This window comes from Salvia splendens, chromosome 16 (assembly GCF_004379255.2).
Source record: "Salvia splendens isolate huo1 chromosome 16, SspV2, whole genome shotgun sequence".
Taxonomy (NCBI): Eukaryota; Viridiplantae; Streptophyta; class Magnoliopsida; order Lamiales; family Lamiaceae; genus Salvia; species Salvia splendens.
Window position 1 is genome coordinate 21,961,825 of NC_056047.1, and position 1,681 is coordinate 21,963,505.

The 1,681-nt window shown below is 45.2% G+C and overlaps 1 protein-coding gene across 1 annotated transcript; it reads left to right on the top strand.

Moving 5' to 3' along the window:
* Positions 1-295: 295 nt before the first annotated feature.
* On the top strand, positions 296-1,387 carry LOC121771062 (zinc-finger homeodomain protein 2-like). The gene has a single exon (XM_042167855.1). It carries the CDS (start codon positions 450-452, stop codon positions 1,140-1,142), a length of 693 nt encoding a protein of 230 aa, XP_042023789.1. The 5' UTR covers positions 296-449; the 3' UTR covers positions 1,143-1,387.
* The last annotated feature ends 294 nt before the right edge of the window (positions 1,388-1,681 follow it).

A 1,681-nucleotide genomic window follows, 5' to 3' on the forward strand; every position in this document is an offset into this window, starting at 1 on the left:
ATTTCTTTTTTATTTTTTTAGCAAAAAACAAACCTATTTCTTCTCTCTTACTTTATTCTTTCTTCGTCTCTATACTATTTTTTTTTCTTACTTTATTCTCCCTTCACTGAATTCACTTTTAACACAATTTCTTAAATTAAGTGTCGAAAAGAAACGTCTCTAGTACACATGGACGAAGAGAGTAATCGAAGTTAAGTTTAAACCCAAAAAAAAATATGAGAGTGCATTTTTCCGATAATTTAGTCCACTATCTTATAGTACATCACATTATCTTATCCACCTCACCTCTCTAAACTCAAAATAATTTGTAGCCAAAAAAAAAACACAAGTTACAGGTGGCCAGTTAGTGATGTCCTAGGGCTAAGTAATGCCGAATTCAAGCAAAAAATAGCATTACTATATATAGCTGATATCATATTAATTAATTCGCCGAATTTAAGCTCAAAATTATGGACTATGAAGATCAAGAAGAGGAGCAAGAAGGTGAGGTTGCCTACAACAATGACTCCCTCCTTCCCAAGATCCCCAGCCCCGTCCACTCCGCCGCCGCGGCGCCGCCTCCTCCTCTCCGCAAGCCCCGCTACAAGGAGTGCCTCAAGAACCACGCCGTGGCCCTATGCGCCAACGCCGTCGACGGCTGCGGCGAGTTCCTTCCTGCGGGGGACGATGGCACACTCGAGTCCCTCAAGTGCGCCGCCTGCGGCTGCCACCGCAACTTCCACCGCAGGGAGACTGAAGCAGCTGCTGCTGGTTCTGGTTTTGGGTATGGGAACCAGCAGCCGCTGCTTCTGGCGGCGGCCCATCAGCACCCGCTCAGCCACTTTGGGTACAGAACTGGGCCGGGTGGGTACGGGCCGCCGCACAGGGCGGCACCGATTGCGCTGGCGCTGCCCCAGAGCTCGAGGGAGGAGCTGGAGGGCTACTTCTCGGGGCCCGGGAGCGGCGGGAGGAAGCGTTTCCGGACGAAATTCACGGCGGAGCAGAAGGAGAGGATGCTGAGCTTGGCGGAGCGGTTGGATTGGAAAATCCAAAAGCAGGATGAGGAATTGGTGCAGCAATTCTGCAGCGAGGCCGGCATCAAGAGGCACGTGCTTAAGGTGTGGATGCATAACAACAAGCACACTCTTGGTAAGAAAACCTAGTCGGCCCAGCCCGGCCCGGGCTAAAACCGAGTTTAAGAGGATGTTTTTTTAAAGCGAATTCTCGGTATATTATGTCTGGTAACATCATCATGTGTTTATCTTTGCTATTTATAGTATGATTTTGTAACTTAATTTTAGGGTGCATGCACTTCAAGACAATGAGTTAGCTCATATTTTAGGGAATTATGTCTTTCTTTACTAATCTAAATGTCAACTAGGGTTTTCACTTGATGCTTGTTGTACTATGTACGGTTTTGGGTGGTTAATTTTATATGCAAATGTATGAGAGTTTGCGTGTGTATGATACAGACTAAACACGAAACTCAATCTAAAAGAGTAGGTTGTTAAGAGAGAAAAACCATTTGTTCTATATACTCCACGTCAGTTGTTTTTACAACCGATATACGTCAGTTGTTCTCACAACCGATATAGGACGCTGAGCCCGAACCAGTGTTTGTCTGTGTGTATATTATCTGATTGAAGGGATTGACATTTCTTGATTTTTTTTTTCTCTTATTTATGGCAATTTTGGTTTTGTG